This window comes from Coregonus lavaretus (genome assembly GCF_964263955.1).
Source record: "Coregonus lavaretus genome assembly, chromosome: 10".
Classification (NCBI taxonomy): domain Eukaryota; kingdom Metazoa; phylum Chordata; class Actinopteri; order Salmoniformes; family Salmonidae; genus Coregonus; species Coregonus lavaretus.
Genome location: NC_139997.1, coordinates 49,920,279 through 49,942,348, shown reverse-complemented (window position 1 = coordinate 49,942,348; position 22,070 = coordinate 49,920,279). Strand labels below are relative to the sequence as shown.

At 41.2% G+C, this 22,070-nt stretch overlaps 1 protein-coding gene across 2 annotated transcripts in view; it reads right to left on the bottom strand.

Annotated features, from left to right (window-relative positions):
• LOC311136152 (vasodilator-stimulated phosphoprotein-like) overlaps nucleotides 1–20,917 on the bottom strand; it is a 61,549-nt gene extending 40,632 nt beyond the window's left edge. For both annotated transcript variants that reach the window (XM_084170241.1, XM_084170242.1), the window contains exon 1: nucleotides 20,745–20,917. In XM_084170241.1, coding sequence (XP_084026367.1) covers nucleotides 20,745–20,749 — 5 coding nt within the window. In that variant the 5' untranslated portion in view covers nucleotides 20,750–20,917. The remainder of the gene's footprint in view (nucleotides 1–20,744) is intronic.
• Nucleotides 20,918–22,070: the final 1,153 nt, after the last annotated feature.

Here is a 22,070-nt window from a genome sequence, read left to right as displayed (position 1 = left end):
TCTCCTCCATGACCCGTAAAGCGATAAGTGGTCAAGGAGTGTGTCAATTCGTTAGTAGACAAACGGAAGAGTGTCTTCCCGTCCTCGATAGCCACCTTTCATCGAGGATACTCCTGTGTATCCTTCTGCGGAAGAGTTATGAAATCTACCACACCCCCTTTGAATCAGCTTTTGTTTTGTCAGAGAAGAAAAACATGCACACGTTTAAAAGCAATATGCTACTTATTGTTTTATCTATTAAATGTCTTGCACAACTAACTTAGTTTGTTTTGAGCACTTTACACATTTATGTTGGGATCCACCGCTGTAAATGTAATTTGCCGTCTCATTTCAAGCAAGCGCATTTCCATCCACGTTCACGCTCCTCGATTAACTTTGACATTTTTCAAAAGGAGTCGAGAGAAGACGGAGGAGAGAGGACACAGGAGGTGAGCAAATCTAAGTGGTAAAAGGCCATAAAGTGATGACCTGATTATTCAGTTTCCTCTTCCTGGTTAACTTCCTGTTCACTTGGGAAATGAATGCTATCAAACATACTGGATGAGCATTAGGGTTTAGGGTGAAGTTGCCCCTAGACGCTGATCTTGGATCAGTTTTACATTTTACCCACTGATGGTTAAGGTTAGAATTGGGGAAGGGAAGCTGATCCTAGATCTGTTTCTAGAGGAAATGTCACTCCGGAGCCCTGTTCACTGGGGAATGCTATCAAACACACTGGGTTAGCATTAGCTCTGAATAAGTGTCCTGTTGAGTGACTAAAGAGGTACAGCGCAATGGGCGACCCTTAGCTTAGCATAGTAGGCCAATTGTAAAAGTCATAGGCCTCCAGGCTAAGGAAATCTCCATGCACTTTATGACAGTAAAATCAACAAAGCCATTGTAACCTAATAACCTTGATACTGACAACTACAGTGGTTCCCCTAGAGCTTGTAATAACCAGTGTATACAAAAAATTATATCATAATTTAAAAGGAAAACGCGGAACGCTCACTCACCATTAAAAATGCATAGTTTTATTCAAGCAAGGTTAAAATATAAAATGTTCAGCCTTCAATGGCCTTCATCAGAGTAATCACACAAAGGGAATGGACATGTTCATAGGGCATGGGGGAGACAATTAGGGAGAAAACTCTTCATCCGGTGGTGCCAATGAGAGAGGGTGTGGTAGACTATACAGGGCTGCATTCAGTACGTTTTTACAGCAGCTGTTCTACGAGTGGTTTGAGGCAGGCGTTAGATTACGAGCGTTTTAAAGTGCAACGTTAATAAAGATGGTTTTGGGAAACAGCTCAGAGATTGAACGATTCTCCTGCAAAAGGTTCTAATGATGAACTTAGCCTTAAGATGCTTTTGGGAAACTAGGCCCTGTACAATAAAATAAGTCTCAAATGGAAAGGAAACAGATTGTTTGTCATCTGTAGCCCCATGAAATCAGCCAAAACAAGCTCAATAACTCAATGCATGCACACACTCCTATTGAATATGCATTCACCTGTATTGTGAATAGGCCTAGGCTACATCTTGATTTACCCAGTTTATCAAAAGACTAGAGAGTCAATTATTACCATTATGTAATGTAGCTAGATCTTTTTTTTTTTTTTTACCAAAGTCAAATTTATTGTATAATTGATTCATTAATGATCATTCAAAAATCATTACCCAAAAAAAGTAACAATATTGAACTCAAAAGATCTGTCTGGATCAAGTGCCATTCTGTGAATTTGCCTAATACGCCTAATACTAAACCTGGTATCGGTATTGAAGTCAAAATATCATGACAACACTAGTACAGTAGCATACAGTAAAGTACAGTGAGGGAAAAACGTATTTGATCCCCTGCTGATTTTTTACGTTTGCCCACTGACAAAGACATGATCAGTCTATAATTTTAATGGTTGGTTTATTTGAACAGTGAGAGACAGAATAACGACAGAAAAATCCAGAAAAACGCATGTCAAAAATGTTATAAATTGATTTGCATTTTAATGAGGGAAATAAGTATTTGACCCCTCTGCAAAACATGACTTAGTACTTGGTGGCAAAACCGTTGTTGGCAATCACAGAGGTCAGACGTTTCAGGAATAGTTGGCCACCAGGTTTGCACACATCTCAGGAGGGATTTTGTTCCACTCCTCTTTGCAGATCTTCTCCAAGTCATTAAGGTTTCGAGGCTGACGTTTGGCAACTCGAACCTTCAGCTCCCTCCACAGATTTTCTATGGGATTAAGGTCTGGAGACTGGCTAGGCCACTCCAGGACCTTAATGTGCTTCTTCTTGAGCCACTCCTTTGTTGCCTTGGCCGTGTATTTTGGGTCATTGTCATGCTGGAATACCCATCCACGACCCATTTTCAATGCCCTGGCTGAGGGAAGGAGGGTCTCACTCAAGATTTGACGGTACATGGCCCCGTCCATCATCCCTTTGATGCGGTGAAGTTGTCCTGTCCCCTTAGCAGAAAAACACCCCCAAAGCATAATGTTTCCACCTCCATGTTTGACGGTGGGGATGGTGTTCATGGGGTCATAGGCAGCATTCCTCCTCCTCCAAACACTGCGAGTTGAGTTGATGCCATTTTGGTCTCATCTGACCACAACACTTTCACCCAGTTCTCCTCTGAATCATTCAGATGTTCATTGGCAAACTTCAGACGGGCCTGTATATGTGCTTACTTGAGCAGGGGGACCTTGCGGGCGCTGCATGATTTCAGTCCTTCACGGCGTAGTGTGTTACCAATTGTTTTCTTGGTGACTATGGTCCCAGCTGCCTTGAGATCATTGACAAGATCCTCCCGTGTAGTTCTGGGCTGATTCCTCACCGTTCTCATGATCATTGCAACTCCACGAGGTGAGATCTTGCATGGAGCCCCAGGCCGAGGGAGATTGACAGTTATTTTGTGTTTCTTCCATTTGCGATTAATCACACCAACTGTTGTCACCTTCTCACCAAGCTGTTTGGCGATGGTCTTGTAGCCCATTCCAGCCTTGTGTAGGTCTACAATCTTGTCCCTGACATCCTTGGAGAGCTCTTTGGTCTTGGCCATGGTGGAGAGTTTGGAATCTGATTGATTGATTGCTTCTGTGGACAGGTGTCTTTTATACAGGTAACAAGCTGAGATTAGGAGCACTCCCTGTAAGAGTGTGCTCCTAATCTCAGCTCGTTACCTGTATAAAAGACACCTGGGAGCCAGAAATCTTTCTGATTGAGAGGGGGTCAAATACTTATTTCCCTCATTAAAATGCAAATCAATTTATAACATTCTTTACATGCGTTTTTCTGGATTTTTTTGTTATTATTCTGTCTCTCACTGTTCAAATACACCTACCATTAAAATTATAGACTGATCATTTCTTTGTCAGTGGGCAAACGTACAAAATCAGCAGGGGATCAAATACTTTTTTCCCTCACTGTATGTCTGTGACTAACCACGGTCACCTCTGACAGCCACATACTGAAAGACAGCACATACTGAAAGACAGCTATCAGTAATGTTAATGTGCTGACATCTCTCACAAATCAGCCTTGCATTCCTCATCCTTCCCCATCTGTCTGTTCTCCACACATACAGCCACTTCAGTTTATGAAGCCTTTATTAAAATGGTAAAGTGATCGTTTCATAAGTCATAAGTCTCTCAACCTCTGTGTCCGCTTTATACTTCTTCCCGTTTAAGTTTCTTCCCCCCACATGAAAACAGCAGATGCAAACTTTGCACCAGTACAGATTATGTACTAAATCTGACACAGTTTAAGCCTAGTCTTAAAAACTATTTAAAATTGAGCATGCTTTTTAGTCCAGGACTAGGCCGTGTGTCCACGAAACTGTCCCTATGAGAGGATACCTGCTTCTCAGACAGAGTTGGTCATGTTATCATCCATGCATCCATCTACCATTTTATCAATTGACAAATCTTTCAGATTGAGTTTAATTTACTGGCAGCATTTCCTGGGGGTTATGACATCAGTCTCCACATGACGTCATGTAATCAAGAATGAGTTAATGGAACCGGATTCCCACTTTGGTGGCAATCTGGTTGGGAGTTTTGGGGCCTTCTCATTTTACATTTAAAATTTTAGTCATTTAGCAGACGCTCTTATCCAGAGCGACTTACAGTTAGTGAGTGCATACATAATTTTTTTTATACTGGCCCCCCGTGGGAATCGAACCCACAACCCTGGCGTTGCAAACACCATGCTCTACCAACTGAGCTACATCCCTTCCGGCCATTCCCTCCCCTACCCTGGACGACACTGGGCCAATTGTGCGCCGCCCAATGGGTCTCCACTGATACCTCAGGAATTAGGCAACTGCTCCTCTTTAGCTGTCTGAGGAAGTGTCTCTGCTCCCACCACTATACCAGAGCTTCTGGGATAGTAATGCACTCTAAAGGATGACCGGACCTGTGAGATCTAATATTATGGGGGACAGACTAAGAAAGGGTTAAAGTAGAAGTCCCGTTTTTCCAGATTTCTATGAACTATAATTAATTACAATATGAGTGAAATCATTTTCCTTCCAAAAAAAATGTTATTAATTATGTTTAAACGCAGCTTTTCTGTGTTTGAATGTTGTGGGCGTACCCCAACAGAATGGTGTGGGCGTATACCGGTCAATTAAAATAACAGCTGATTGGCCAGAACAGCCAAAAACATGATATCATCCTCTATGAGGAAATAGCAAGAATTTTTGATACGGCCTGTTTAAGATACAAGTTTTTTTTTTTTTTTTTTAAGAGTTTTTTCGCAAATGTATGCTTTGGCCACAAATACAAGTATAGAAAGAGTCAACAACATTATTTGGGTATGAATTAACACATAATGAGCTGTAAAAAAGTGAGATTTTCACTGGACAGTTACTTTAAGGCATGTGTACACACACACACACACCACAGGAGGCTCATAATAATGGCTGGAAAGGAGCACATGGAATGGATTCAAACACCCGGAAACAATGTCTTTGATGTATTTGATACCATTCCACTGATCCGCTCCAGTCATTCCCACGAGCCCATTCTCCCCAATTACGGTGCCACCAACCTCCTGTGGTGCACACACACGTGCGCACTTTTCATATTTTAGAAAGCTATGGGATTACAATGACAGAACTAAGTGAGTTTGTATTTTCAATTTCGTGGTCGCAAATTGAGTTGTGGTTGCAAGTACGATTCGCAAATGTGTCATTTAATTTTGCAAGCTTGTATCATGACGTGTGAAAGATTTAACAACGGTCACAAACTTTTGAATACATTCAATAAGATTTGCAAGAATAATTTATTTTCAGAATTATTGCAAGTCCATTTATGACTATGAATATTTTGCTGTGAATCAAAAATACACTTTCAGATTTTGAATCTGCGCGCGCTCGGAGTTCTGTCACGTTCTAGAAAGTTTTGTAAATTTGTAGGAAGAGATCTGCAAGTAAAATCTTGATTTGCACTCTGGTGGCAGGACCATTTACTCCTGACCAATCAGTTCCCTCTGCCAAAACCACAGCCACCTAACCATTGGCTGGATTGTTTCATCAATCAAATATAGCTATTTTTTGGTGAAAAGGCATGACAGTAGTTTGCTTATCATGTGAAATATAACAGTACATTTCAGACGAACTCCAGACCAGCCATTGCTTGGGGGGGGGGGGTGAATAGTTATGCACGCTCAAGTTCTGTTTTTTTGTTTTATTTCTTGTTTGTTTCAGAATAAAAAATATTTTGCATCTTCAAAGTGGTAAGCATGTTGTGTAGATCAAATGATACAAACCCCCCAAAAAATCAATTTTAATTCCAGGTTGTAAGGCAACAAAATAGGAAAAATGCCAAGGGGGTAAATACTTTCGCAAGCCACTGTAACTCCCACCAACATCACTGCAGGGTAGCTAATGTTAGCTAGGTTTCTAGGAAATAAAAACTATAGCTTTATTTGCTAGCTATAATTTAAGGACTTGTTACTGACTTTTGAACACACTACTTCATTCCACTGCATGTTTAATTATTAATTGGTGACTGAAAAAGTTGGCAAGACAAATGCACCTCCCAATTTCACTGCAAATAGACTACTTGGCTGTGTTGGTTGGGTATCATTTGGCTGATGTGCACATTGTGTTTAATTAGCCTAGTTACTGACTGACTAGGCGTATTGAAAAAAATAATAATACAGAACTAAGAACCGATATAGCCCCTGGTTCTCCTCAGACTTGACTGCCCTTGACCAGCACAAAAACATCCTGTGGCGTACTGCATTAGCATCAAATAGCCCCCGCGATATGCAACTTTTCAGGGAAGTTAGGAACCAATATACACAAGCAGTCAGGAAAGCAAAGGCTAACTTTTTCAAACAGAAATTTGCATCCTGTAGCACTAACTCCAAAAAGTTTTGGGACACTGTAAAGTCCATGGAGAATAAGAGCACTTCCTCCCAGTTGCCCACTGCACTGAGGCTAGGAAACACTATCACCACCGATAAATCTACAATAATCGAGAATTTCAAAAAAGCATTTTGCTACAGCTGGCCATGCTTTCCATCTGGCTACCACTACCCCGGCCACCAACTCTGCACCCTCCGCTGCAACTTGCCCATGCCCCCCCCGCTTCTCCTTCACACAAATTCAGACAGCTGATGTTTTGAAAGCGCTGCAAAATCTGGACACCTACAAATCAGCTGGGCTAGACAATCTGGACCCTTTCTTTCTAAAACTAGCCGCCGAAATTGTCGCAACCCCTATTACTAGTCTGTTCAACCTCTCTTTCATAACGTCTGAGATCCCCAGAGATTGGAAAGCTGCCGCGGTCATCCCTCTCTTCAAAGGGGGTGACACTCTAGATCCAAACTGCTATAGACCTATATCCATCCTGCCCTGCCTTTCGAAAGTATTGAAAGCCAAGTTAACAAACAGATCACCGACCATTTCGAATACCACCGTACCTTCTCCGCTATGCAATCCGGTTTCCGAGCTGGTCATGGGTGCACTTCAGCCACGCTCAAGGTCCTAAACGATATTATAACCGCGATTGATAATAGAAAGTACTGTGCAGCCGTCTTCATCGACCTGGCCAAGGCTTTCGACTCTGTCAACCACCGCATTCTTATTGGCAGACTAAATAGCCTTTGTTTCTCAAATGACTGCCTCGCCTGGTTCACCAACTACTTCTCAGATAGAGTTCAGTGTGTCAAATCGGAGGGCCTGTTGTCTGGACCTATGGCAGTCTCTATGGGGGTGCCACAGGGTTCAATTCTTGGGCCGACACTTTTCTCTGTGTATATCAATGATGTCGCTCTTGCTGCTGGTGACTCTCAGATCCACCTCTACGCAGACGACACCATTTTGTATACATCTGGCCCTTCATTGGACACTGTGTTAACAAACCTCCAAACGAGCTTCAATGCCATACAACACTCCTTCAGTAGCCTCCAACTGCTCTTAAACACAAGTAAAACTAAATGCATGCTTTTCAATCGAACGCTGCTGGCACCCGCCCACCCGACTAGAATCACCACTCTCGACGGGTCTGACCTAGAGTATGTGGACAACTACAAATACCTAGGTGTCTGGTTAGACTGTAAACTCTCCTTCCAGACTCACATAAAGAATCTCCAATCCAAAGTTAAATCTAGAATCGGCTTCCTATTTCGCAACAAAGCCTCCTTCACTCATGCTGCCAAACATGCCCTCGTAAAACTGACTATCCTACCGATCCTTGACTTCGGCGATGTCATTTACAAAATAGCCTCCAACACTCTACTCAGCAAATTGGATGTAGTCTATCACAGTGCCATCCGTTTTGTCTCCAAAGCCCCATACACTACCCACCACTGTGACCTGTACGCTCTTGTTGGCTGGTCCTCACTACATGTTCGTCGTCAAACCCACTGGCTCCAGGCCATCTATAAATCACTGCTAGGCAAATCCCCGCCTTATCTTAGCTCATTGGTCACCATAGCAGTACCCACCCGTAGTCTGCGCTCCAGCAGGTATATCTCACTGGTCATTCCCAAAGCCAACACCTCCTTTGGCCGCCATTCCTTCCAGTTCTCTGCTGCCAATGACTGGAACGAATTGCAAAAATCTCTGAAGCTGGAGACTCTTATCTCCCTCACTAACTTTAAGCATCAGTTGTCAGAGCACCTTACCGATCACTGCACCTGTACACAGCCTATCTGAAATTAGCCCACCCAACTACCTCATCCCTATATTGTTATTTATTTTGCTCTTTTGCACCCCAGTATCTCTATTTGCACATAATCTCTTGCACATCTAGCATTCCAGTGTTAATACTATTGTAATAATTTTTGCACTATAGCCTATTTATTGCCTTACCTCCATAACTTGCTACATTTGCACACACTGTATATATATTTTCTGTTGTATTTTTGACTATGTTTTTTACCCCATATGTAACTCTGTGTTGTTTTTATTGCACTGCTTTGCTTTATCTTGGCCAGGTCGCAGTTGTAAATGAGAACCTGTTCTCAACTGGCTTACCTGGTTAAATAAAGGTGAAATAAAATAAAAATAAATTGTTATTCATGTGTTTGTTATTGCATTTCAGGTGGAGAGGGAGTAAGATCACTAGAAACCAGCATGGTGCCAGACCACCACATGACCCTAGAGGTACAGTATTAGTCAATGCTTCTGTGATGTCTTATATACATTAATAAAAATGTATTCACCCTGGATATGAGACTTTAAACGATGGAGAAAGTATGCATGTTGTCAGATGTTTCAGTTACCAGAGTAGTTAGTAAAAATAACAGGCAAATAAAGTACTTTTTTTTGTAACTTACAAAAAAATGGCCATGAGTAATTTATACCAAACTTTATTGCATTTGGTGGTCATCCCCCAAATTTGACCATTTAAAGCCTTGATAGGTGCTTTGTTGGCAATGACACAGGTCAAACGTTTTCTGTAAGTCTTCACAAGGTTCACACACACCATTGCTGGTATTTTGGCCCATTCCTCCATGCAGATCTCCTCTAGAGCAGTGATGTTTTGGGGCTGTCGCTGGGCAACACAGACTTTCAACTCCCTCCAAAGATTTTCTATGGGGTTGAGATCTGGAGACTGGCTAGGCCACTCCAGGACCTTGAAATGCTTCTTACGAAGCCACTCCTTCGTTGCCCGGGCGGTGTGTTTGGGATCATTGTCATGCTGAAAGACCCAGCCACGTTTCATCTTCAATGCCCTTGCTGATGGAAGGAGGTTTTCACTCAAAATCTCACGATACATGGCCCCATTCATTCTTTCCTTTACACGGATCAGTCGTCCTGGTCCCTTTGCAGAAAAACAGCCCCAAAGCATGATGTTTCCACCCCCATGCTTCACAGTAGGTATGGTGTTCTTTGGATGCAACTCAGCATTCTTTGTCCTCCAAACACGACGAGTTGAGTTTTTACCAAAAAGTTATATTTTGGTTTCATCTGACCATATGACATTCTCCCAATCCTCTTCTGGATCATCCAAATGCACTCTAGCAAACTTCAGACGGACCTGGACATGTACTGGCTTAAGCAGGGGGACACGTCTGGCACTGCAGGATTTGAGTCCCTGGCGGCGTAGTGTGTTACTGATGGTAGGCTTTGTTACTTTGGTCCCAGCTCTCTGCAGGTCATTCACTAGGTCCCCCCGTGTGGTTCTGGGATTTTTGCTCACCGTTCTTGTGATCATTTTGACCCCACGGGGTGAGATCTTGCGTGGAGCCCCAGATCGAGGGAGATTATCAGTGGTCTTGTATGTCTTCCATTTCATAAAAATTGCTCCCACAGTTGATTTCTTCAAACCAAGCTGCTTACCTATTGCAGATTCAGTCTTCCCAGCCTGGTGCAGGTCTACAATTTTGTTTCTGGTGTCCTTTGACAGCTCTTTGGTCTTGGCCATAGTGGAGTTTGGAGTGTGACTGTTTGAGGTTGTGGACAGGTGTCTTTTATACTGATAACAAGTTCAAACAGGAGCCATTAATACAGGTAACGAGTGGAGGACAGAGGAGCCTCTTAAAGAAGAAGTTACAGGTCTGTTAGAGCCAGAAATCTTGCTTGTTTGTAGGTGACCAAATACTTATTTTCCACCATAATTTGCAAATAAATTCATAAAAAATCCTACAATGTGATTTTCTGGATTTTTTTCTCTCAATTTGTCTGTCATAGTTGACGTGTACCTATGATGAAAATTACAGGCCTCTCTCATATTTTTAAGTGGGAGAACTTGCACAATTGGTGGCTGACTAAATACTTTTTTCCCCCACTGTATGTCTGTATTATTGAATGAGCTTCCTAAGTTACAAGCTTAGCTACAATTCTGCATGATAAAGAATAACATTTGTGTGTCTATTTCTATCTATCTATCTAACCTTATGAATAAACTACAAGAACAAGATTATTGTCCTGGTGGCTGGGAGGTTCCAAAGTTCTTTACATCTGTCTGGGTGTTAGGGATGTGCTTCAACCTGAAGAAAAGAGCTGAGAGGGGGAAGAAATTACCCTCACTGCTCAAATTTCAGTGCTGGTTCAAATTGCTGAGAAACACAACTACCTTAAATGTGCCATCATTTTGTAAACAGTTTGACATATTCATAGCTTGATGAAGTTGTCACTAGCTTATTTTTAGCTAGCTAGTATATTTGCAGTGAAATTGAGAGGGGAAGTTTTCTTGCCAACTTTTTCAGTCATCAATTAATAAATAAACAGGCAGTGGAATGAAGTAGTTTGACAAAAAGTGTTCAAAAGTCAGTAACAAGTCTAAAATACAGCTAGCAAATATAGTTTTTATTTTCTAGAAACCTAGCTAACATTAACTACACTGCAGTGATGATAGTGGGAGTTAGCTAGCTACCTTTCCCCCAGCTGTTTCAATTCAGCTAGCTATCTAGCTAAGGTTAATGGCATTTATATAAACTATCAATCAGATGGTTAACTAGCAAATATATTAGTTTTCCCCTCGTATCTAAAGCTGCCTGATAAAGCTAGCCAGTTGATGGTAAAGCTAGGATGAATGTCAGAAGGCAGATAGCTAACGCAACAGCGGCTGTCAATGTAATGGCTGGTCTGGAGTTTGTCTGAAATGTACCATTATATTTCACATGATAAGCAAACTACTGTCATGCATTCCCCCCCCCCCAAAAAAAAATAGATGTACACAAATAAAAGAGACGATTACCTTCAAGTAGATCGTTGTGGTTTTCTTTACCTCATCCTCTCTTGCTCATGTCTTTTTCTTCGATGAGGATTAGCGGCGGATGGCATCCAATAAATGTTGCATTACTGCCACCTACTAGACTGGAGTAAAACTCCCTTTTCTTGAAAAAAGGAAAATAAATCAACAAATACACTACCATCTAACCCTACACTCATTAAAATCTAGGCCTGTCCCCGTCTAAAAAAAATCTTGGTCGACCAAGAGTCTGTTCTTTCGACCAATCGATTGGTCAACATTGTTAAACGTGTATTTTCCCATATATAGACACATCCTATGTGTTTCAATCAAATCAGATATATGCACTGAGCTTGTCTGATGCTTTAAGTGAACTGTTTGATGAAATAATTAAGACACACAAATGACTAGAGGGAGTTCGACTGCAATTTATTTGATTGTGTCGCCTGGCTCAGACATGCTGCGCTGTGTTAAAAAAATAGTGAGTGACTGTGACTAGCATCCGTTGTCTCACTCTCTCCTCCCTGCTGCAATGACCACTACACATCTACAGTGTGTATAGCGCTGTCCGTGTTGCTGAAGCTGCAACATATTTACAGCCATTTGACTGAAAAGTTGTTACCGAAATCCCTAATGTATTCAGGAAAAACATTCCCTATTCCCTCAACCCTTGCTCTCTTTACGTTACACATATGCTTCACATGCACGTGACCAATAGGGCCTGACCTATAGCATATCATAATCACATCAATAAATTGGTTATAACAAACTCTGAACACCGTCACACTTGACAGCAAAATGGATGCAGAGGACATGACAAATAATCTAGAAACGGGGGGATGTTTACTGGTTGCGCAGGAGGTAAATGGGAAGTCAGATGTGTGGAATAAATTTGACTAGTTGTGGAAAATACTGGAGATCAAGAAAAATAAGATATGGAGCAAGCGCTGCGTGCGTTTTAGGCCTATGTGTGCCAAACAGGTGCTGTTGGATCACAATATAATTTTTCTGGAACAATGTAAACACTAAATAAATAAGCATACCAGAGAGTCTGTTTTTGTAAAGCCCTTATTGCCGCAAAGACTAAAAACTGTCGCATTCATTTGTGAATGCAATTTCCAAAATGGAAGGTTTTAGATCTATTTATTGTTTACGCTAATTATTCAATGGTCGCTTTGTTATTTTATTTTAAAACTAAAATGCTTGATTGCATTTCACGTCATGAATGACTCGTATGCTGTGTGAAGACATGAACAAATAAATGATTGATTGATACAGTAGCCAAATAAGTATTGAAATATAGGTAAGTTACGGTATTAAGACTAAACAGGATGCGCTCTTAGGCCTACAGCTCGATGGTGGTTATACAAGGCTGCTATAGTAAGCCTACTAATAAATGACATTCCTTATTATTATAATAATGATCATAATAATAACAAGGAGGTGGTCAAGGAAAAAGGGGGGTTATTATTATTATAAATATACATTTTTGGACAATTTGGAACAGTGTAAACAACCCTAAATAAATTACAATTAATACCAGAGAGGCTGGTCTAACGATTTTTTTTTGTAAAAGCTTTATTACAGAACAGCAAAGATTAAAAACGGTTGAATTTGTGACATTGTTGCGTGAGGCTTGGTGCTAACGGAATCAGTAGGCTATCAACCAAACAATCAAACAGGCTACAGAAGCAGGATCTGTCTTATTTCTGTAGATATATATGGATGATTTATAAAGCAGGCACATTTAACAGTTAGGGTATTGATTATAGACCTAATTAAGTTGGGGTTTACGCTCTCCTCACTTTTCTTAGACAATTAAGACAAGTGCTGTATACTCGTCTCCTAACTCCGCTGCTGCCTCTGCCGCATTGTTCTCAACACCAATATGCTGGTTAACTTTGCTATTCTGCATGTAGCAACATGGTCTAGGAAAAGGCGCCAATTCAACAGCGCACGAATGTGTTCCAGAACCGCGGAAAGCGACAACTATCCAACGCGGGAGAAAGCGCATTTGTTATAAAATAAGTCGGAAGTTTACATACACCTTAGCCAAATACATTTACTCAGTATTTCACAATTCCTGACATTGAATCCTAGTAAAAAAAAAAAAAAAAAAACTGTCCTTAGGTCAGTTAAGATCACCACTTTATTTTAAGAATGTGAAATGTCAGAATAATAGTAGAGTGATTTATTTCAGCTTTTATTTATTTAATCACATTCCCAGTGGGTCAGAAGTTTACATGCTACCAAATACTAATTGAGTGTATTGCCTTTAAATTGTTTAACTTGGGTCAAATGTTTCGGGTAGCCTTCCACAAGCTTCCCACAATAAGTTGGGTGAATTTTAGCCCATTCCTCCTGACAGAGCTGGTGTAACTGAGTCAGGTTTGTAGGCCTCCTTGCTCGCACACACTTTTTCAGTTCTGCCCACACATTTTCTATAGGATTGAGGTCAGGGCTTTGTGATGGCCACTCCAATACCTTGACATTGTTGCCCTTAAGCCATTTTGCCACAACTTTGGAAGTATGCTTGGGGTCATTGTCCATTTGGAAGACCCATTTGCGACCAAGCTTTAACTTCCTGACGTCTTGAGATGTTGCTTCAATATAGCCACATAATTTTCCTTCCTCATGATGCCATCTATTTTGTGAAGTGTACCAGTCCCTCCTGCAGCAAAGCACCCCCACAGCATGATGCTGCCACCCCCGTGCTTCACGGTTGGGATGGTGTTCTTCGGCTTGCAAGCCACCCCCTTTTTCCTCCAAACATAACGATGGTCATTATGGCCAAACAGTTCTATTTTTGTTTCATCAGACCAGAGGAAATTTCTCCAAAAAGTACGATCTTTGTCCCCATGTGCAGTTGCAAATCGTAGTCTGGCTTTTTTATGGCGGTTTTGGAGCAGTGGCTTCTTCCTTGCTGAGCGGCCTTTCAGGTTATGTCGATTTAGGACTCGTTTTACTGTGGATATAGATACTTTTGTACCCGTTTCCTCCAGCATCTTCACAAGGTCCTTTGCTGTTGTTCTGGGATTTACTTGCACTTTTCGCACCAAAGTACGTTCATCTCTAGGAGACAGAACGCGTCTCCTTCCTGAGCAGTATGATAGCTGTTCTGGTCCCATGGTGTTTATACTTGCATACTATTGTTTGTACAGATGAACGTGGTAACTTCAGGCGTTTGGGAATTGCTCCCAAGGATGAACCAGACTTGTGGAGGTCTACAATTATTTTCTGAGGTCTTGGCTGATTTCTTTTGATTTTCCCATGATGTCAAGCAAAGAGGCACTGAGTTTGAAGGTAGGCCTTGAAATACATCCACAAGGACACCTCCAATTGACTCAAATGATGTCAATTAGCCTATCAGAAGCTTCTAAAGCCATGACATCATTTTCTGGAATTTTCCAAGCTGTTTAAAGGCACAGTCAACTTAGTGTATGTAAACTTCTGACCCACTGGAATTGTGATACAGTGAATTATAAGTTAAATAGTCTGTCTGTAAACAATTGTTGGAAAAATTACTTGTGTCATGCACAAAGTAGATGTCCTAACCGACTTGCCAAAACTTTAGTTTGTTAACAAGAAATTTGTGGAGTGGTTGAAAAATGAGTTTTAATGACTCCAACCTAAGTGTATGTAAACTTCCGACTGTGGGGAAAAAAAAGTATTTAGTCAGCCACCAATTGTGCAAGTTCTCCCACTTAAAAAGATGAGAGAGGCCTGTAATTTTCATCATAGGTACACGTCAACTATGACAGACAAAATGAGATTTTTTTTCTCCAGAAAATCACATTGTAGGATTTTTAATGAATTTATTTGCAAATTATGGTGGAAAATAAGTATTTGGTCAATAACAAAAGTTTCTCAATACTTTGTTATATACCCTTTGTTGGCAATGACACAGGTCAAACGTTTTCTGTAAGTCTTCACAAGGTTTTCACACACTGTTGCTGGTATTTTGGCCCATTCCTCCATGCAGATCTCCTCTAGAGCAGTGATGTTTTGGGGCTGTCGCTGGGCAACACAGACTTTCAACTCCCTCCAAAGATGTTCTATGCGGTTGAGATCTGGAGACTGGGTAGGCCACTCCAGGACCTTGAAATGCTTCTTACGAAGCCACTCCTTCGTTGCCCGGGCGGTGTGTTTGGGATCATTGTCATGCTGAAAGACCCAGCCACGTTTCATCTTCACTGCCCTTGCTGATGGAAGGAGGTTTTCACTCAAAATCTCACGATAGATGGCCCCATTCATTCTTTCCTTTACACGGATCAGTCGTCCTGGTCTCTTTGCAGAAAAACAGCCCCAAATCATGATGTTTCCACCCCCATACTTCACAGTAGGTATGGTGTTCTTTGGATGCACTCAGCATTCTTTGTCCTCCAAACACGACGAGTTGAGTTTTTACCAAAAAGTTATATTTTGGTTTCATCTGACATTCTCCCAATCCTCTTCTGGATCATCCAAATGCACTCTAGCAAACTTCAGACGGGCCTGGACATGTACTGGCTTAAGCAGGGGGACACGTCTGGCACTGCAGGATTTGAGTCCCTGGCGGCGTAGTGTGTTACTGATGGTAGGCTTTGTTACTTTGGTCCCAGCTCTCTGCAGGTCATTCACTAGGTCCCCCCGTGTGGTTCTGGGATTTTTGCTCACCGTTCTTGTGATCATTTTGACCCCACGGGGTGAGATCTTGCGTGGAGCCCCAGATCGAGGGAGATTATCAGTGGTCTTGTATGTCTTCCATTTCCTAATAATTGCTCCCACAGTTGATTTCTTCAAACCAAGCTGCTTACCTATTGCAGATTCAGTCTTCCCAGCCTGGTGCAGGTCTACAATTTTGTTTCTGGTGTCCTTTGACAGCTCTTTGGTCTTGGCCATAGTGGAGTTTGGAGTGTGACTGTTTGAGGTTGTGGACAGGTGTCTTTTATACTGATAACAAGTTCAAACAGGTGCCATTAATACAGGTAACGAGTGGAGGACAGAGAAGCCTCTTAAAGAAGAAGTTACAGGTCTGTGAGAGCCAGAAATCTTGCTTCTTTGTAGGTGACCAAATACTTATTTTTCACCATAATTTGCAAATAAATTCATAAAAAATCCTACAATGTGATTTTCTGGAAAAAAAATCTCAATTTGTCTGTCATACTTGACGTGTACCTATGATGAAAATGACAGGCCTCTCTCATCTTTTTAAGTGGGAGAACTTGCACAATTGGTGGCTGACTAAATACTTTTTTCCCCCACTGTATGTGTTGCACCATTGTTCTTACATAATATAAACATATACAATTTCAGTAGCACGTGTCTTAGACTGATGGACTGTGCCTGCTCAACGACCTCCACAATGGATCATTCCACTCAGACAGGCGTGAATCAAAAAGGTGTCTTGTACACCATGATTTATTTATTTATTTAAGCTACTGTTCGACTAAAGAAATCTTGGACGACCAACAGCCTATCGACCAGTTGACTAAATGGGGTCAGCCCTATTAAAAACCCACCACCCTACTCCACTATTTACACCTATCTAGTCTTACTTCAGGCCAACAGCCTGAAAGGACAGGACACCACCACTCAACACACCCTGTAACTCTCCTGACGTCAAATCTCGTACACCCAAATACATCCCTGCAGTACAGTTGATAACCATTGCTATGAACACTAAAATGCCAATCTTAAGCATGTATCACTCGTTGGCCTTTCCCTCTGTACTGATACAGATCTACTACTCACACGAATACTCTCAGGATCCTGCCCTCTTGACCCATCTTCCTCAACTTTCTTCTCTTGCCTCAGCATACGACACCCTCTGCTCTACTCTAACCCTAGTAACTCAACACCAATAACTCAACCTGCCTCTCTCGCACTGGACACTTCTGATCCCCAGACCCATGGGCTCCCCAACAGTTAACACATACCACTTCTTTCCCCAATGCTACACACTCCTTTGTCTCATGCCCTTCTGCACACTTTTCACACCTAGGAACCGCCCTCCTACACACTGCTGCCACATGCTTCTATACTGTCTATTGCATCTTAGCCTATGCCACACTGATAATGACATTGCTCATCCATATATTTACATTCTTATTCCATTCCTTTACTTAGATTTGTGTGTATTAGGTATTTGTTGTGGATCTGTTAGATTTTACTTGCTAGATATTGCTGCACTGTTGGAACTAGAAGCACAAGCATTTCGCTACACTCGCGATAACATATGCTAACCATGTGTATGTGACCAATACATTTGATTAGATTTTGCTTGACACCTGTAACAACGTAATGTATTCAGCCAATAAGCTTGTTCGGGATAACTTAAATATCCTAACATCACTTTGTCGGCAGAGACTCAACATCAAAACTCAGTTGAACAGAAAATGACTTATTTTTCACCACTCACGCCACCCTGTCTGCGTCGCACCAAACAACGACCACCAAACTCTCTTGCTCATGTGGGCAAGAGAGTTTGATGGAACAATCCAGCCAATGGTTAGGCGGCTGTGGTTTTGGCAGAGGGAACTGATTGGTCAGGAGTAAAAAGGTCCTGCCCCCAGAGCACAAATCAAGATTTTACTTGCAAATCTCGTCCTACAAATTTACAAAAACGTTTTACAACGTGTCAACATTGACAGAACTCAGAGCGAGCGCAGATTGAAAATCTACAAGTGTATTTTTGATTCACAGCAGAATATTAATAGTCGTAAATAGACTTGCATTAATTCTGAAAATAAATTATGCTTGCAAATCTTGTTAAATCTTTCACACATGAAGCTTACGAAATTAAATTACACATTTGCGACTCATACTTGCAACCATGAAATTTAAAATACAAACTCACATAGTCAGGTCCATAAATATTTGGACATTGACCAAGTTATTATTTTCTTTAGCTGTCTACCACAGCATATTGGAGTTGAAATTAAATAATGAATATGAGCTGAAAGTGCAGACTTTCAGCTTTAATTTGAGGGTATTTACATCCAAATGGGGTGAACGGTGTAGGAATTACAGCACTTTTTATATGTGGTCCCCCCCTTTTTAAGGGACCAAAAGTAATTGGACAATTGGCTGCTCAGCTGTTCCATGGTCAGGTGTGTGTTATTCCCTCATTAGTTAATTTACAAGTAAGCAGATAAAAGGTCTAGAGTTGATTTCAAGTGTGGCATTTGCATTTGGAATCTGTTGCTGTTAACCCTCAATATGAAGTCCAAAGAGCTGTCACTGTCAGTGAAGCAAGCCATCATTAGGCTGAAAAATCAAAAAAGAAACCCATCAGAGAGATAGCAAAAACATTAGGTGTGAGCAAATCAACTATTTGGTACATTCTTAAAAAGAAAGAACACACTGGTGAGCTCAGGAACACCAAAAGGCCCGGAAGACCACGGAAAACAACTGTGGTGGATGACAGAATCATTCTTTACCTGGTGAAGAAAAACCCCTTCACAACAGTTGGCCAGATCAAAAACACCCTCCAGGAGGTAGGCGTATCTGTGTCAAAGTCAACAATTAAGAGAAGACGTCACCAGAGTAAATACAGAGGGTTTACCACAAGCTGTAAACCATTGGTAAGCCTCAAAAACAGGAAGACCAGATTAGAGTTTGCCAAAAAACATCTAAAAAAAGCCTGTACAGTTCTGGAACAACAGCCTATGGACAGACGAGACAAAGATCAACTTGTACCAGAATGATGGGAAGAGAAGAGTATGGAGAAGGGAAGGAACTGCTCATGATCCGAAGCATACCACCTCATCTGTGAAGCATGGTGGAGGTAATGTAATGGCGTGGGAATGTATGGCTGCCAGTGGAACTGGTTCCCTTGTATTTATTGATGATGTGACTGCTGACAAAAGCAGCAGGATGAATTCTGAAGTGTTTAGGGCTATATTATCTGCTCAGATTCAACCAAATGCTTCAAAACTCGTTGGACGGCGCTTCACTGTGCAGATCAACAATGACCTGAAGCATACTGCGAAAGCAACCCAATACTTTTTTAAGGCAAAGAAGTGGAATATTCTGCAATGTCCAAGTCAATCACCTGACCTGAATGAGCATGCATTTCACTTGCTGAAGGCAAAACGCCCCAAGAACAAGCAGGAACTGAAGACAGCTGCAGTAAAGGCCTGGCATAGCATCACCAGGGAAGAAACCCAGCATCTGGTGATGTCTATGGGTTCCAGACTTCAGGCAGGCATTGACTGCAAAGGATTTGAAACCAAGTATTAAAACTCACAATTTAATTTATGATTATGTTCGTTTGTTCAATTACCTTTGAGCCCCTAAAATTGGGGGGCTATGTATAAAAATGGTTGTTATTCCTACACGGTTCATACAATAATTTTGACAAAACCCTTAAATTAAAGATGAACGTCTACACTTAAAGCACATCTTGATTGTTTCCTTTCAAATCCATTGTGGTGGCGTACAGAGCCAAAATTATGCAAATTGTGTCACTGTCCAAATACTTGTGGACCTGACTGTTTTTCTGTCATCATTATAATCCCATAGGAAGCAAGCATGAGGGTTACATGTAGTCTTGGAATTTAGATTTTTATAATGTGCACACTTGGGAATCTCTGGCTTGGATAGATAGGTGCAGTATAAAAATGCAAATGCACTTTCTCTCCAGTTGTGAATAAATACATGAAGTATAAGAAAAGCAATTAAACCTACCCTGCAGTAGGACTACTACACCCTTATCTTGCGTTATTATGTTATCATAGCCTACATAAGTGGTTCCCAATCTTTTTTGGTTTCTGTACCACTAACTGAATTTCGCTCTGCCCGGTGTACCCCTGAAGTACCCAGTCGTGAAGTAGGCCTATGGTCTCATGAGTCTTCTCAAGTACCCCCTGTGGATAGCCAAAGTACCCCCATGGGTCCTAGTACCTCTGGTTGGGAACCACTGGCCTACATTCTATCATCAAGGCCGTAATGCATTCTCAGTGTCAACAACTTCAAGAAGTTGAGTTAGCAAAGTGCCACAGCAAGTTATTTTTATTTATTTATTTTGAATCAGAATTGTGCAAAATGATCAGCTTTCTTTTGGCACAGAACTAGCCTGGAAGAGGGAATGTAGGCTACTACTTTGCAATTAAAACTAAACTGCATGGGTCTACTGTAGCTAATTGGTGTTGAAAAATGTTTACTCGAAACCTCTGAATCTGCCAATATTGCTACGCTACTCTCTTAGCCTATAAATAGTCTGAACAATCTGGTTTTGGCAATTGTAGTGTATTTGAATTTTGAGAACAGCACAGCAGTTCTATCCTAGCCAGCACTGCTGGGAGAATAAACTAAATTATATAACGGGTTCGGAGAAATCTGCTTACATATTGACTAAATGTTATTCCATGTCTACATTCAAAAACTAGTCATCATGTTATTTCCAGACAGCAATAAAACACCGGTAGTCTACGTTCGCACTATTTTCCACACAAGTGCACATAAATCATGTTCGTAGCCTCTTTTGTTGTGAATTTCGTCATTTTGAGAAGAAAGAAAATCTATGACAAACGTTAATCTACCCTTGTCGCCTTCAATAAAGAATCAGGACAATTTAAACCAATGTTTAAAACGCGACATTGAAACACATCAGATTTTCCACGGCCTTACCTCATTGTTTTGGCGAGACTGCAAATCCTCTCTCCCAAGCTAGATATTTGGTTTCGGATAAGTAGCCGGAGTAGAAATTAGAAGACATAAGATATAACGATGGTAAAAATGTGATACACACATATATCAACCTAGCCACCCTAATCGGGCTGTGCACGAATGTGCGAAATAGACAGCGGCACAACACGACAATTTCCTGGTTCAAGGGAGGAGGAGGTTGAATAGAATTGTTGGTGCTTTCAAGATAACTGGGAACTCGGAAAAACACGAGGTCAAATCATGGCGTCAGTGATTTTCAGGCAGAGGTGTAAAGACCTACTACTTAGAGTTTTTTGGGTGTCCGTACATTACTGTACTATTTATATTGTTGACTACACTACATTCCTAAAGAAAATAATGTACCTTTTACTCCATACATTTTCCCTGACACCCAAAAGTACTGTTTTATGCTTAGCAGGACAGGAAAATGGTCCAATTCACGCACTTATCAAGTGAACATCCCTGGTCATCCCTATTCCCTACTGCCTCTGATCTGGCGGACTCACTAAACACAAATGCTTCGTTTGTAAATGATGTCTGAGTGTTGGAGTGTGTCCCTGGCTATCCAAAATCATGCGGACTGGTTTGTATAAACCTGCAATATGTAACGTTTTGGACGAAACGACCAAATTCACATAGAAATATGAGTTATAGATCTGTCATTTTTATTGCAAGCAAGTCTAAGTGGTAGATCTGTTCTATGTGCGCTATTTCAATGCTTCCAATCTTTTACTTTCTGTTTTATACAGCTTCAAACAGCTGAAAATACAATATTTTTGGTTATGGAAAATATATTTCACAGCGGTTTAGATCAACTTTATTTGTCATGTGTCGAATACAACAGGTGTAGCTTACATGCAAGCTCTTAACCATCAATGCAGTTCAAGAAAGAGTTAAGAGAATATTTACCAAATAAACTAAAGTAAAAAATAATAAAAAGTAACCAATAAAAGAACAATAACGAGGCTATATACAGGGGGTACCGGTACCGAGTCAATGTGCGGGGGTACAGGTTAGTCGAGGTAATTTGTACATGTAGGTAGGGGTATAGTGACTATGCATAGATAATAAACAGCGAGTAGCAGCAGGGGGGTCAATGCAAATAGTCCGGGTAGCCATTTTATTAGCTGTTCAACAGTCTTATGGCTTGGGGGTAGAAGCTGTTAAGAAGCCTTTTGAACTTAGACTTGGCGCTTTGGTACCGCTTGCCGTGCGTTAGCAGAGAGAACAGTCTAGGACTAGGGTGGCTGGAGTCTTTGACAATTTTTAGGGCCTTCCTCTGACACC